Source organism: Sinohyriopsis cumingii, unplaced genomic scaffold, assembly GCF_028554795.1.
Source record: "Sinohyriopsis cumingii isolate HCF-2022 unplaced genomic scaffold, ASM2855479v2 utg002916l, whole genome shotgun sequence".
Lineage (NCBI taxonomy): Eukaryota > Metazoa > Mollusca > Bivalvia > Unionida > Unionidae > Sinohyriopsis > Sinohyriopsis cumingii.
In genome coordinates this window covers 211,065-224,140 of record NW_028316336.1, presented here as the reverse complement: position 1 = coordinate 224,140, position 13,076 = coordinate 211,065, and the positions used below count along the sequence as shown (strand labels likewise).

General features: G+C 33.5%; 1 protein-coding gene across 6 annotated transcripts in view; it reads left to right on the top strand.

The window, feature by feature from the left end:
- The window catches only part of LOC149769970 (uncharacterized), a 206,870-nt gene that overhangs the window by 97,124 nt on the left and 96,670 nt on the right, over positions 1–13,076 (top strand). For all 6 annotated transcript variants that reach the window (XR_016418996.1, XM_089949582.1, XM_089949581.1 and 3 more), the window contains 3 exons: positions 1,817–2,024; positions 3,915–4,031; positions 7,411–7,512. Coding sequence is in view for 5 of the 6 variants with exons in the window: in XM_089949582.1 (XP_089805708.1) it covers positions 1,817–2,024; positions 3,915–4,031; positions 7,411–7,512 (427 nt within the window). In the remaining variant the exon portion in view is untranslated. The remainder of the gene's footprint in view (positions 1–1,816; positions 2,025–3,914; positions 4,032–7,410; positions 7,513–13,076) is intronic.

Here is a 13,076-nt window from a genome sequence, read left to right as displayed (position 1 = left end):
AATACTCATGTGTTAATACAAGGGTAAGGCTGTAATTTGACAAGAGTCATGTGCTAATACTAGATTAAGGCTATAATTTGACAATAGTCATGTGCTAATACTAGGGTAAGGCTGTAATTTGACAAGAGTCATGTGCTAATACTAGATTAAGGCTACAATTTAACAAGTCATATGCTATTAACAAGGTAAAGCTGCAAATGGACAAAAGTCATGTGATAATGTAAGTATAAGGCTACAGTTTGACAAAGGCATGTGCTAATAGATAGTTCCTAAATGACATCATCAGGCGCCATATTTGTGGTCAGCTGGCAGATTTACTGTTGACTTTATATAGTGTTTGGAAGTTTAAATAAATCCATTGAATCTCAAGATACTTTTATGAAAATTACATGCATAAACAGAAAGCAATTCAAGTTTTCTGTTAGTATCTAAATTTGTGATTTATAAGTTGACTTTGCTTCAGTGTGCCTTGTTAAAAATGGTAAATTTTGGTTATCACATATAGAAGGCTACAATTTGACATGGGCTAATGCTAGGGCCATGTTGCATTTGGAATTTTTTGTTTACATGTTTATTTCTTGGTTGTTGGCCATCTTGGCACTGGTTGACCAGAGATTGGTTCCACACAATCATGACATTATATTTTATTGCAGCTGATGCTGTCTCTATGTGCATTTCAGGGTTCAAACTACACAGTAGCAAAAATATTAATTTTACTTTGTTTTATGGTTTTGTAGCCTCTGGGTCCCCTCAGGTCAAGAACAAGTCAGCAAATTTTTGTTTTAAGTCTGTGAAAATTGCGAGAGAAAAAATCCAAAGTCCTTGTTTATGGAAATTTTGATATGGATGAGTATTAGGGAAAATGTGTTGTGTCATGTCATTGGCTAGGGCTGCATTTTTTAAATCCCAAATTCAAATTTGAAACATTCAGTGAAGGTGTGATTATCACACACCATTGCTTATATCCTAACATAAAACTTTCATAAAATTTATTAAAGTGATGGAGTTAATAGTGGTTGTCTAATTCAAGTGTGGCCTTAAGATTGAAGAAATATGGTCAATTCAGTTGTTTGTCTGACTTTGAGATTACAATGTGTGGCCTTTGATAGGGTAAAGTCAGGAAATCTTGATTCCAGTAACTCATGGAAACCCATTACTTTGTGAAATATCTGATAGAGATTGCTTGCTGCCAAGAATTTTGTGAAAAAAGGTTTTGTTTTTGTGGGTTTAATGCCATTTTTGAGCACATGATATGCTTTATATGGCAGCCAGTACATTTGGTAGAGGAAGAACATGGGGTTACTCTGGTAAGAACCACCTTCTCATCATTTACTTCTTACAAACTGCATAGACTTAGATCTGTTAGTGCATTATTTGATTGAAGATCTGGTTCTGTGTAGTTTGTTGTTGGACTTGACTTGTAACCATATATAGATGGTAAATGTTTAATTCTAGCCCCGCTTTTCAGAGTTGATATATTTCTTTCTCTTTAAAATGCAAATAGCAGCTCTTAGCAGCAGCTTATTTTTTTTAACACAGCTCAGTCTCATGAAAAGATGAGTTTTTGTTTAATACAGTTTAAACAAAAAATACTACAGAAAATAATTCCTGGACTGGTTTTGTGAAAGTATTAAAAAAAATTTTGGTTAAAAGCGACCTTGCATGTAAAATATGAATGTTTCAATCTAAAATGCTTTCTAAGTGCTGATTGTTTTTACTTAAAGTAAATATAATCAAATTAGTATGTTTGTATCCCAGTACTCTGATGATATAAAAATCAGAGAGAGGAAATTCAAATCAGTTTGCTTTGTTGCAGGTTTTGATTATTGGTGGTGGGCCATGTGGGTTGAGGACAGCTATCGAGGTGGCATTATTGGGTGGCAAGGCAGTTGTCCTGGAGAAGCGTGACAGATTTTCACGAAATAATGTTCTTCACTTATGGCCATTTCTGATCACAGACCTAAGAAATCTTGGTGCTAAAAAATTCTTTGGTAAATTCTGTGCTGGAGCCATTGATCATATTAGTAAGTATTCCAGTACAATTAATTAATTGTAAAAGTTGGTGTATTTAGCTGTTGACAAGTCCATGGTTGATGATAAAATACAGTAATGTGAAACAAAATTGTGACATCAGTGAAAGTATATGGTATGTAGGGAGATTATTTTGTGGTTTACAACTTGTGCTCATTTAGCTGTACAGACTTTCTTTTAAAGAAAAACTGCTGTGAAGTCATTAATTGTGCCAATTCTGAACAAAATTTCACTCACCAGCATACTATTTTCTTTATATATTTGATAAGAGGAATCAGTCAGTTTCAGCCTGTGTAAATTAAATAAATATTTAAATATTTATTCAGCTTTTATTTTATTGCCAACTAGTGACAGGGTATACACTTCCTTAACTATTCTATGTAATGACCAGTACTTGTGCAGTAATATCCAACTAAGAATGGTGGAAGAAAATGCACAAAACCCCATATATTTTTAAGTGATTTTAGATTGCTTGAATTCTTAGTGATGTAAAAAAAATATTAAAAGAGTAAGATGCTCTAATATTTGACATGCAATTTTCCCTAAAAAGAAATATATTACAGAGGTCTAATTTAAATGGAAGTGTTCCAGATAGGTGGCTGGTCACTACAGACATTTAAAAAGAGACTTGTGTGGTTTAATTAAGAATGATTTGGAAATATAACCATTAATTCCTAATGGATACAAGTAACTTGAGGAAGTATGATCATGGAAAATGTAACCATTGATTCCTTATGGATAAAAGTAACTTGAGGAAGTATGATCACGGAAAATGTAACCATTGATTCCTAATGGATAAAAGTAACTTGAGGGAGTATGATCATGGAAAATGTAACCATTGATTCCTAATGGATAAAAGAAGATGTAACCATTGATTCCTAAGGTATACAAGTAACTTGAGGGAGTATGATCATAGAAGATGTAACCATTGATTCCTAATGGATACAAGTAACTTGAGGGAGTATAATCATGGAAAATGTAACTATTGATTCCTTATGGATAAAAGTAACTTGAGGGAGTATGATCATGGCAAATGTAACCATTGATTCCTAAAGGACACAGATAACTTGAGGGAGTATGATCATAGAAGATGTAACCATTGATTCCTAAAGGATACAAGTAACTTGAGGGAGTATGATCATAGAAGATGTAACCATTGATTCCTTATGGATAAAAGTAACTTGAGGAAGTATGATCATGGAAAATGTAACTGTTGATTCCTAATGGATAAAAGTAACTTGAGGGAGTATGATCATGGCAAATGTAGCCATTGATTCCTTATGGATACAAGTAACTTGAGGGAGTACCATATATACTTGCTTATAAGCTGAATCCAGCATACAACATAGAACCAGATTTGCTGATATATTATGTGATGGCAAATCAGGGTCTGTGTTTTTTACAGTTAGACTTAGTTTATAAGTGGGTATAGATAGTAATAAAAAATTGATACGTAAGTTGTGTCTACATTTTTTGTGTGACAAATTATCACAGTTTTTGTGATTTCTACAAACAGTGAATTGAAACTCACAGTAAATAAAGATGCATCTGTGAGGACAGTAGGACCCCACTTTTTCTAATCTGTGAATTTATGAGCCAAGAAAATTTTCATTTTTTTTGTGTAAAACCATGAAAATCAATAGTCGCAATCTAATTGAATTTGTAGTATACTGGCTTTTGTGAAAGACAAAAACAGGAAGTACTTTAGGATGATACCCTAGCTGTGTTTCCATTCAAAATACTGACTTTGTGAAGAAACATTGCAGTAATAACTGCCTGATACCCTACCTACCATGAACTTGTGTTCCCAGTGCATATACAAACTTCATGTTAATTTGCAAGTTGATATGAACTACTTCTAATTTGTCATCCTTGTGTTTCAGGTATACGACAATTGCAGTGCATTCTGCTAAAGGTTGCCTTGATATTGGGAGTAGAAGTTCATGTGAATGTGAGTTTTGTTGACCTTGTGCAGCCCACTGGGGACCACAGTAAGCATGGTACTAATAACCTTTATTATAGTTGTAGTTAATTCATGTCTCAGCTGTGAAGGGCATTGGTATCACTTTTCCAGTGATGTCATCATCAGTATCATGTCTGCATTTTGTGAAAGGTTTAATCTTTTATATTAACCATTGTATTCAAATGAAACTTTGGAATAATTTTAGGTGTCTGAAGTTTGTGTCTGGATATCCATGTGTTTCTAGTAATGCCTGCAACTGAAACATAGGCAGTAGCAATGTTAAGAAACACTAATTAGATCAAATTTGATACAAAGCACCATGGTATGAAGGGTTTTTAATTTGTGCAAGTGATGTTAATCTGCTATTAAATATAGCTGCCTTTACAGCAAAATGAAAAACATCGGAACAACTTTATTTAAAAGAGTCTCAAGAGAATATTGTGATGGCATATATTATTATTTTGCAGACTATGTTTTTGTACCATCGGTTATGGTTGAAAATTTTGAAAAAAATAGAAAAACCTCAAAACAGTTGTTTTCCTAAAATATTGGATCAGCAGTGTTGGAAGGCATTCTTATAAAATGCATTCTACTGACTTGGACATTTTGCCAGCTGCTTGCATTTAACTGTTAGTCAGATTTTTGCTTATTTTGCAATCAGAGGCACACTTGGGCCCCATACATGCCAACCTTTATGCTTTGAATCACTGAATTAATGTCTTACGCTTGCCTGTATATGGATTATGCTTTTCTGGCACTTAAAAAAAATAAAAATAAACTAACAAAAAGTTGGGGGTTTTTTTCATTTATATTAGCATATCTTTAATTCAGCTCATCATACAATTTTTAGAATATTTTAAAAGAAAGACTGCTGCATAAGAATAGCATAAGAACTAATTTGCCTATCATAAATCTACATGTACTTTCCTAATTTTCTTTTTATAGCAACTGTATATGACCAGTTTCCAATAAAACAGACTGGTTTCTCTAATTTGAAACTTTACATTGATAGTCAATTTAGTTAGTGGACCAGTCTGTTCTTTTATAGAAAATGGCACCAGATATTAAGTGAGACAGGCTTTTATTGTTTGACTTGAGGATGAAAGTTCTTAGAGCAGATGGGTCTTTTTAAAACTTCAAAGCATGTCTGATCAGAACAAGGATAAATCAACACCACATTACAAATTTTGTAAAGAAGAATATTAGAGTGATGCAATACAGCACTTTAATTGAGCTTATTGCAGAATTTATGTACTTCATGATCATTTGGCAAAAGTTAGACATGTAGACTAGTTAAAGTGAATGTTGAATATAAATAATTGTTCAGTATGTTTGTGTTTTGTATTTTGGTTCTAATTTGCATAGATTTTGAAAAAAATTGACAAGTATTTTGACCTGCAGATTCTTGTTAGTAGTAAAAATTAAATGTACATTTTTCAAATAATGTACTGTAATTATTGCATGTAATATATTAGCTACACTGGCATAGCCTCATTGAAGTAGGGATACTAATATTAGTACTTAGAATACATTGGGCCCCCTCTTATACAGCCACCCCTTCTGCACTGGGAAAGTGGCCTTATAAGACAGGTGGCCTTTCCAGAGGGAGACTAACTTTTTTGTGCGAAGTATAGGTAATGTATGTAGTAAGAAAGCTACATACTTCAAGGCATTTAATATCTTCATTTAAAAGTAACGTTAATTATTAAAAGGTTATTCTTGTTATAATAATATACTTATTTCAACTGAATATACATTAAAAGTTCTTATTCTTGGCAAAAGCGTGATATGTGAGTGGGTATTGTTGTCATGCACATTGCAGAACTCATTCAAAATGTCATTTAAATCTTGGTACATGCATAATTCTCTTTCCATTTGCTCTATTTTCCTACTGCTGCTGAATAACCTCCTTATTGGTTACGACATTTATTCTAGTCTTCTCTATATAAAATTGTTTGACAGGTCCCCCCTCCCCACCCCACCTGTTGTCGTTAGATAGAATAACTGACTTTCTTCAAAAATAATATGTCTCCATTTACATGTTGACATCATAATGTTTGGTAATGATTTATTTGGATGCTGCTAACTGTATGTAATTTAATTGTGCAGATGAAACTTTGGTAGAGTGGACAAAATGCCTTCTTCGTAAAGGAAGCGATAAATTTATTGTTACATGATTTTTTTGGTCTTTGTCTGGTACCCTGTTTAGTTCAAGGTTAATATCTCTTTGTATGTGTTAATCCACAAAATCTATTTTCAGCCTATGCTGACCATGTTATGATCTTGACAATTACATCTGGTTGCAATCATCAAAGATAAGAACTCGACAGAGGTGTGAACCCAAAACTCTATCATAACATTGTTGATTAACCCTATTGTCCTGATAACGTTAGCTTTTATTGATAATGATATTAATCTTAGTGTTACATGTACTTTAGTCAATACTTCTTTGAGTAATGGAAACCTGACATTCGGAGACATGTATCGACAGTAGAGATAATCTGATTACTTACCTTATATCACAGTATGAATTAGTTATTGGTTCTGGGCACATTTGAATACAGATCACATGTTTGATGCTCAGATTACACTTTTTTGCCACTTACATTAGCAAAAGTTATGATTATACCTCTCTTGAGGTTGGCATGTAATAGGCTCCTTGAGGATTTGCATATATTTCCTAAACTCTTTGATGGATTCTCATGATATTTGGCATGAACTATTAAATTCATTCTTTGGTATGTTGTGTTGTGTTCAGGCTTAGTCCACGATTGATTCTGTCTGTATGGCATGAATTATAATGCAAATTTATTCATACCTAGGATCTTGGAATCAAATATGCCCTGTTGATAATCAATTCAAGGTCAGAGTAAGAGGAATTAGTTTTTTAAGGTTTTGGTTAAAGTTACTTCATTTCTGTTATTTCCTAAACCCATTGATGGATATTCTTCATAGTTCGGATGAATCATTTTAAAGCTAAGGTAATTTATTCTGTGACAATGCTTGCTTGCCATGTTGACTTTGGTTTCAAGGTCACAATCATAGAAAATCTTTGTTATTGTTCTGGTTAAAGCTTTTTCATTTGCTTATATTTTCTAAACCCCATTTGGATGCTATTCATACTTGGAGTGAATCATTATCTAGCTGAAACAATTCATGCTGCAACATGCTTCCTCAACTGATTGACTTTAGGGTCAAGGTCACATTTTTTATAGCAATGCTTCAGTCCAGGACTTGACATGCATTCTCTTCCCTTATTATTTTATTTGATATTTTCTTTGTCTTACCAAATGAATGTCACAGTTTTGAAATAGTTCTAGTGATGTATTTTGTGTCAGATGAATGTGTGAGATAAATACTTATTCTGATTTATATTTTGTGTGTCATAGAACATGTTTTTCCAATATTACTATCAGGATATGGATGGCGATGTCTTACTGATCCAGAGGACCATGTTGTATCAGAGTATGAGTTTGATGTGCTTATTGGAGCAGATGGCAAGAGAAATACCTTGGAAGGTTAGTTTTAAGACAGAAATAGTACTCAGCACTGTATCACTTGTTAATTGTTCCCACCTAAATTTGGCCTGTCTTTCCATCAGTTTGTCCTTCCTTCTGTCCATTACACTTCAGTTTGTACACAGTAACTCCGTTGATTATGGTTATAATTTAACCAGATTTGGTACATAGATAGAAAATGTTGAGACTTTGGCTAAGTTTGATCATAAGTCTTCTATGTCATCAGAATTCAGGTCCCTAATTATCAGAATCTCTGACTTTCTTTCCCACAGAACAAATTCCTTGATTATAATTTGATTTTAACTAAATTTGGTATGCAGCTTGATAGTGACCTTGATCGAGTTTGATTTTCAGTATTCAGCATCATTTAGTGTTGCCATAGCTTCTGATTTGGGAGACTCACCCACTTTAATTTGTATGAAGTAAGTTGTTTGATTTATATTGTATCTCAACCAGGTTGTTTTCAGTATAAAGATAAGTACCACTTAACAAACCCAGATTTATTCATAGAAAAGTTTTTCAAACCACAGGGTATGGCTGTAACATTTGACCTTTCTTGCAAATTATTTAAGCATTATAATTTACTAAAACAAGTATTTACTTGTTGGTTATATATTATTTTAACAGAACTCTTCATAAGCCATAGAGTAAAATTAATTGTGAAGAAGAAAAAAATCATTTAATCTATGCGTGTCTTGAGGTGAGATTCTGTTACACTGATATATACCATTTTGTGTACTGACAGACTAAAATGTATTTCATGTATTGAAAATTAACTGTTTCATCATCAAAGTTTCTCATTAGCTAGCTTATTCTTTTTATGCAGTTGTGGTTCCTTACACCTGTTGATTTTGATCAGTGATTGATGGCAACTACATGGCACCAGAAGGAGAGTTAGCTTATCTCTTTGATGGATTCAGGCAATGTAATGGTATATACATGCAGTATATTTATGTCTCCTGAGAGTATTAGAATAAACAACATACAGTTAGGTCTGAATCTCCTTTGTTATCAAAATACTGAAACACAGTATTGGAATGCTGTTGCATGATGTGTAGTTTCTGTCTGATCAAAGCATGAAGCCACATAAGGCAAAAGCTGACTCTGTTTCTGGTGCTGTTGTATTTAACTGATTGCTTTTACGCGAAACAATGAAAATTAGCCCCGTCTCCCCAACCTCCTTCTACTTCACTGACGTTAACATTAGCTAAGTCAGTCGCTTTCTGCTTCATTCCATTTTAATGGTTTGAAGTCATGTCTCAGCAATTGATAAATTCATTTTTAAAAGAAAATATTAATGATAAATTGACAGTTCTCAGTATGATGCTGCTGATGAAAATGAACACAACATTCCAATTTCAAAGGAAGATTTATTAAAGGCTTTTTCCGTGGCACAAATTTCACATTCAGACATGGATAAATAAAAAACTGCCTGAAAGAAATTAAGAACTAAGTAGTACAGTGATGCCTGAGCACATGACTTTTCATTGCACCGAAGAGTCTGAAAGAAAAATAGTTATTTTATGTAGTTTGCAAAAAAGCAAAGAAAACAAATGGGTTTATAAAAGGATTTAAAAATTGTATATGATTGGTGCAAGTTGACCCTCAAAATAGTTCTAACCACATAAGTACAGTTGGAATCCATAAACAGCAGAAAACCTGCTGTTGTGGAAAACATTAAGAGCAAGACAACTTCTTTAGAACCACATATGAGGGCTGTACTTGGCTAGCTCCAGGAAATGTTGCAGCTAAGTGTTTCCTTGTTTGATGAAAATATTGAAAGATTGTGGATGCCAGTCTCTTCAAAAATAAAAGACATATTCCCAGCTAGACACAGTAGAATGGAAATCACCCATGTCAAAGCTACCATGGAAGAAATTGATAAGCTAACACTGAATGGCCCTATATAAGTATAATCATTGGTAAAACCATGAATTTGATGATTTAAAAAAAATCTGATTGTCTATTGGCATGTGATTTATTATGGAAACTTATTGATTGGAAATTTTACTGTCATCAGTGGAAAAGCTGAAGCAATTACAATGTTTGTGAAGTATTGACAGACATATTCCACTGAAAAAAGTTACTGGACTCTTGTACAATGGAACAAGTGTCATGAATGGGAGACATACAAGTATGTGGGTACATTTACATGAAGACAAACTTTTCTAGATACACATTTACTGTGCAGCTCATTGTGTAACACTCATGATGAAAGCTAAAGCTGTACAAAATTGCAGATTACAAGAACGCAGCCAATGAAGCCTTCTAGTTTTATCAGTATTCAGGAACAAGAAACCAGTGCTTAAATGAACTGCATAACATTTTGAGAGATGAAGAATTTTTAGGACTTAAGCATCCTTGTTCTGTACGATGGTTATCTCTTGGAAGAGCTGTTGAATTTCTGAAAGAAATAAGGCCAGATGTTGCGCTGGAACTTGAAGAAGAAGCCAGCGACTTAACAATGCTATTACCAAAGGACTTGTGCAAAAAATACAAATGTTGTCTTTCATTACGATCACCAACATAGTAACTGACATTTTGGCAGTCATAAACATACTGAATCTAGTTTTTCAGAGTGGTCTGTCAGTCTGAGTATTATAGAGTCAGTGGTTAGTTCCACAGTCCTTGAACTGGGCAATCTTGGTATGTCAGGAGGCCTGTTCAGAGCTCCAATCATGACTGATGGATATTACAGGGACATCAGAACAACAACTGACACTCAAGTCAGTATACTTGGTAACGATTGAATGAGAACAGAATTTATTCAGTCTCACTGGCAGCCTTTTAGCACATTTTTCAGAAAAAGGCATAGACATCATTACGAATATCAGTGCTGTGTTTAATGTTTGATATTTCTCATATGGAGTGGATGCATTGCATGATTACAGCAGTGATGCTGTTACATGAGTTGCAGACAGTTTTGGACAACAAAGGATGTCGGTGAGCAGGTAGGTAAAACCTGCAGTGTTTAATGAAGCCAAACTAAAAAATTGATTTCATCAGATAAAAATGAGCCTCAAGGGACATGGCCAGCTGAACTTTGATTCTTTTTGTGGGACATTATGAGAGACTATTGTGACATCATTCTGCAGTTTACAGAGAATGCAGATCGGATTAAATTTTCCACTAACCAGCGTACCAGCTGAGTATGATTCTAGTGCACAGAATCAAATAAAAGCTTTTGGAAGAAGTTGTTTGAAGGAAGTAAGAGTGACTAGATTGATGCTATTAGCAACAGAAACTTCATTCATTCCAATTCCAATTTCAACGGGCAATTACATATTTCAATTCAGTAAATCAGCATTAACACTTAATCAGTAACAATCAGACTTGAAGACCCACACTGACATACAAGCTTGAATATTTAGATATTCCTATTTTATGGTGTTTATTTCATCTGTATATCATGTGTACCTTTATTTCTTTAAAACAAATTAAATAGCCACACACTTGTTTGCTGAGGGATTGGCTTGGTTTGGATTTTCCCACTTTCTATTTTTAGCTGACCATAAGTCATGTGATCAATAAACAAAGCTGAAGTTGGAGGCATTCACTTGCACCAAGCCACTAAAACTAAACTTTGTGTATGGTGCATGTAAAAACCATAACTATTTACTTTATAAGTGAACAATCAACAAAAGTTGTTAATTGTTCGTGGAGTAAGCTATTGATGGACAGTCACGATATTGGAATGGTATTACTCTGTTGTTGTGGTATTGAAATTTACCCTTAAAATACACTTAACGGCATACAAGCAAAAACTACAGAAAAATGATCATTACCAAAAAATCTGAAAAATTTGTTCATCCTTGTTTGATTTGGATCTGGGTTTCGTATTAGAAATAGTGAAATTGGTCATGGAACCAGACTAACTTTACAGCAGCACGTCAGACACTTTAAGCTGCACATATTTTTTTAAAATGGCGTCCAGCAAGCATTGCATATTTAAGACAAAAGAGGAAATAAGGCTCTTGAAAAGTGTTAATAATCAACACAGAAAAATAAAAAGGAATATTCAGATTCTTGTGAATATAAGCTGGAAGGGACACAATTATGTTTATTGGACATCACATGCCAATTTGAGTATGCCTCATGGCAGGAAATATGATTGCCTTCGTCAAGTGAAATGGAAAAAAGAATTTCCAGTAATTAATAAGCCATTGAGCTCCATAGGGTTTGGAACTAAAATTTGTGCAACTGTACTAGTGGCAAATAAAGTCTACACGTACTTTACAAACTTTTTAGTTGAACATAATGTTTATCGTTGCTGCACATTCCGAATACCGAACTTTAAATTACGTTTTCCAGCTTTACAATAACAGTTTATGATATTTTGTTACATCTTACTGAAGTCTGGTCAAACTTATGGGAAAAAATCAACTGCCTTACTGAGATGAACTAGTCAGGGTTGGCAGGTCTGGTAATGACTTCTGATGTTCTCCATTATCAGCGCAGCTCCTGTAAAGGTCAAAAACTCTTTTGTGTCATTTTCATTCTCTAAAGTAACATGATTTCTCCACTTTATGCAAATGATAAACCATGCATTGATGAGATTGGTTGATTAGCATTTGTACTGGTAACATTTGGCCTTGTACCATTTTTTCCGTCCTTCACAGTATGATGTACCATGGCACAACCCTAGCGGAAACACAGCAGGGGAGATAATTATTTAATCTGTACTTTTGAGAACTGTCTACTTTTATTCAAAAGGATTCAGACTGGCAGTGGTCATTATTTCTTTGACTTGCTCAATTTTCGGGTAAACAAACAAAATCTCAGAAAACATTAAATTATTAAAAAGAAAATGATATTTAAGCTTTCTATATTTTTATGAGAAGTCTTTAGAAAGAATTTATCAATAGATGATTTGAAATCTGATTTCAAGGATATTTTTCTTAATAGATAAGATGTTTGGTAAGCAGTATTCTTGTACACACGTACAAATATGAATGTTAGAGTCATAAATCCATTATTTTTTCTCTAAACTCTCTTCACCTAACTTAACATTGCTGATTAATAAAAACTATTCAGAATGCACTTAACTAAAACATGCGTTTGCATTTCAGACTTGTTTTTCAGAAGCTTTTCAATGTAAGAAACTTTGAAAGTTTTAAAAAGAAAATAGTTAATTTTCAGTGCATTGTATTTCTTTGGTTATAATGTGCATGTTTTTGTTCATACATGTATTAACCCTTTACTGCACAATCCTGCCTTTTGACATCAACCCCTTTACTGCATATTGGCACTTTTCATGACATCCAATTAAGATACCCATTACTACCAAAATAAACTCTTTGTACGTGTAACTATACTTATACAACTGAGATAATGAATCTAGAAATAAGTATGAAGCAAATTATTTGTTTATTCAAGAGATTAAAGTTGCTGCAAAATTCAGGCTACACTCGTCCAATATATATTACTGTATCCGCCATTTGAAATGTGCTCTGCATCTCACAGTTACAACATAAAGTCAATTTAAACTTTGAATGTAAAGTTGAAAGATTTTCTATAATATTCATAGTTATATGCCATTCTTTTAACTTGTCCAGTTTATTGTT